This window comes from Cariama cristata, unplaced genomic scaffold (assembly GCF_000690535.1).
Source record: "Cariama cristata isolate BGI_N322 unplaced genomic scaffold, ASM69053v1 scaffold33739, whole genome shotgun sequence".
Classification (NCBI taxonomy): Eukaryota; Metazoa; Chordata; class Aves; order Cariamiformes; family Cariamidae; genus Cariama; species Cariama cristata.
Genome location: NW_009637960.1, coordinates 1 through 301, shown reverse-complemented (window position 1 = coordinate 301; position 301 = coordinate 1). Strand labels below are relative to the sequence as shown.

General features: G+C 67.1%; 1 protein-coding gene across 1 annotated transcript in view; it reads right to left on the bottom strand.

Annotated features, from left to right (window-relative positions):
• LOC104168084 (hepatocyte growth factor-like protein) overlaps positions 1-274 on the bottom strand; it is a gene marked incomplete at both ends in the record, with an annotated part of 2436 nt that extends 2162 nt beyond the window's left edge. The window contains one exon of the mRNA XM_009708542.1: positions 160-274. Within this exon, the coding sequence (XP_009706844.1) occupies positions 160-274 (115 nt within the window). The remainder of the gene's footprint in view (positions 1-159) is intronic.
• Between the last annotated feature and the right edge of the window lie 27 nt (positions 275-301).

The window sequence follows — 301 nt, the reverse complement described above, 5'->3', positions numbered from 1 at the left end:
TGTGCCACCCCTGGTCAGTGCCATTGCCCCAGCGCTCTCCCCATATTGCCCCCACGCTGTCCCTGTTGCCGCTGCACTGCCCCCAGCCCATTCCCCATTGCCCCATGCTGCCCAGGGCCACTGATGGGTGCCATGGGGCAGCTGGGGACACAGGGGCACCTGTGGTCATGGGGTGTCATGGCTTGCCAGTGCTGGCAGCGCAGACCCTTCTCCGTTGTGGCCCGCGTGCCACGGTAGCTGGAACCGTCGGCCATGATGCAGTCCCGCAGGTAGGCTGGGCACAGCCAGGGAACCTGTGCGG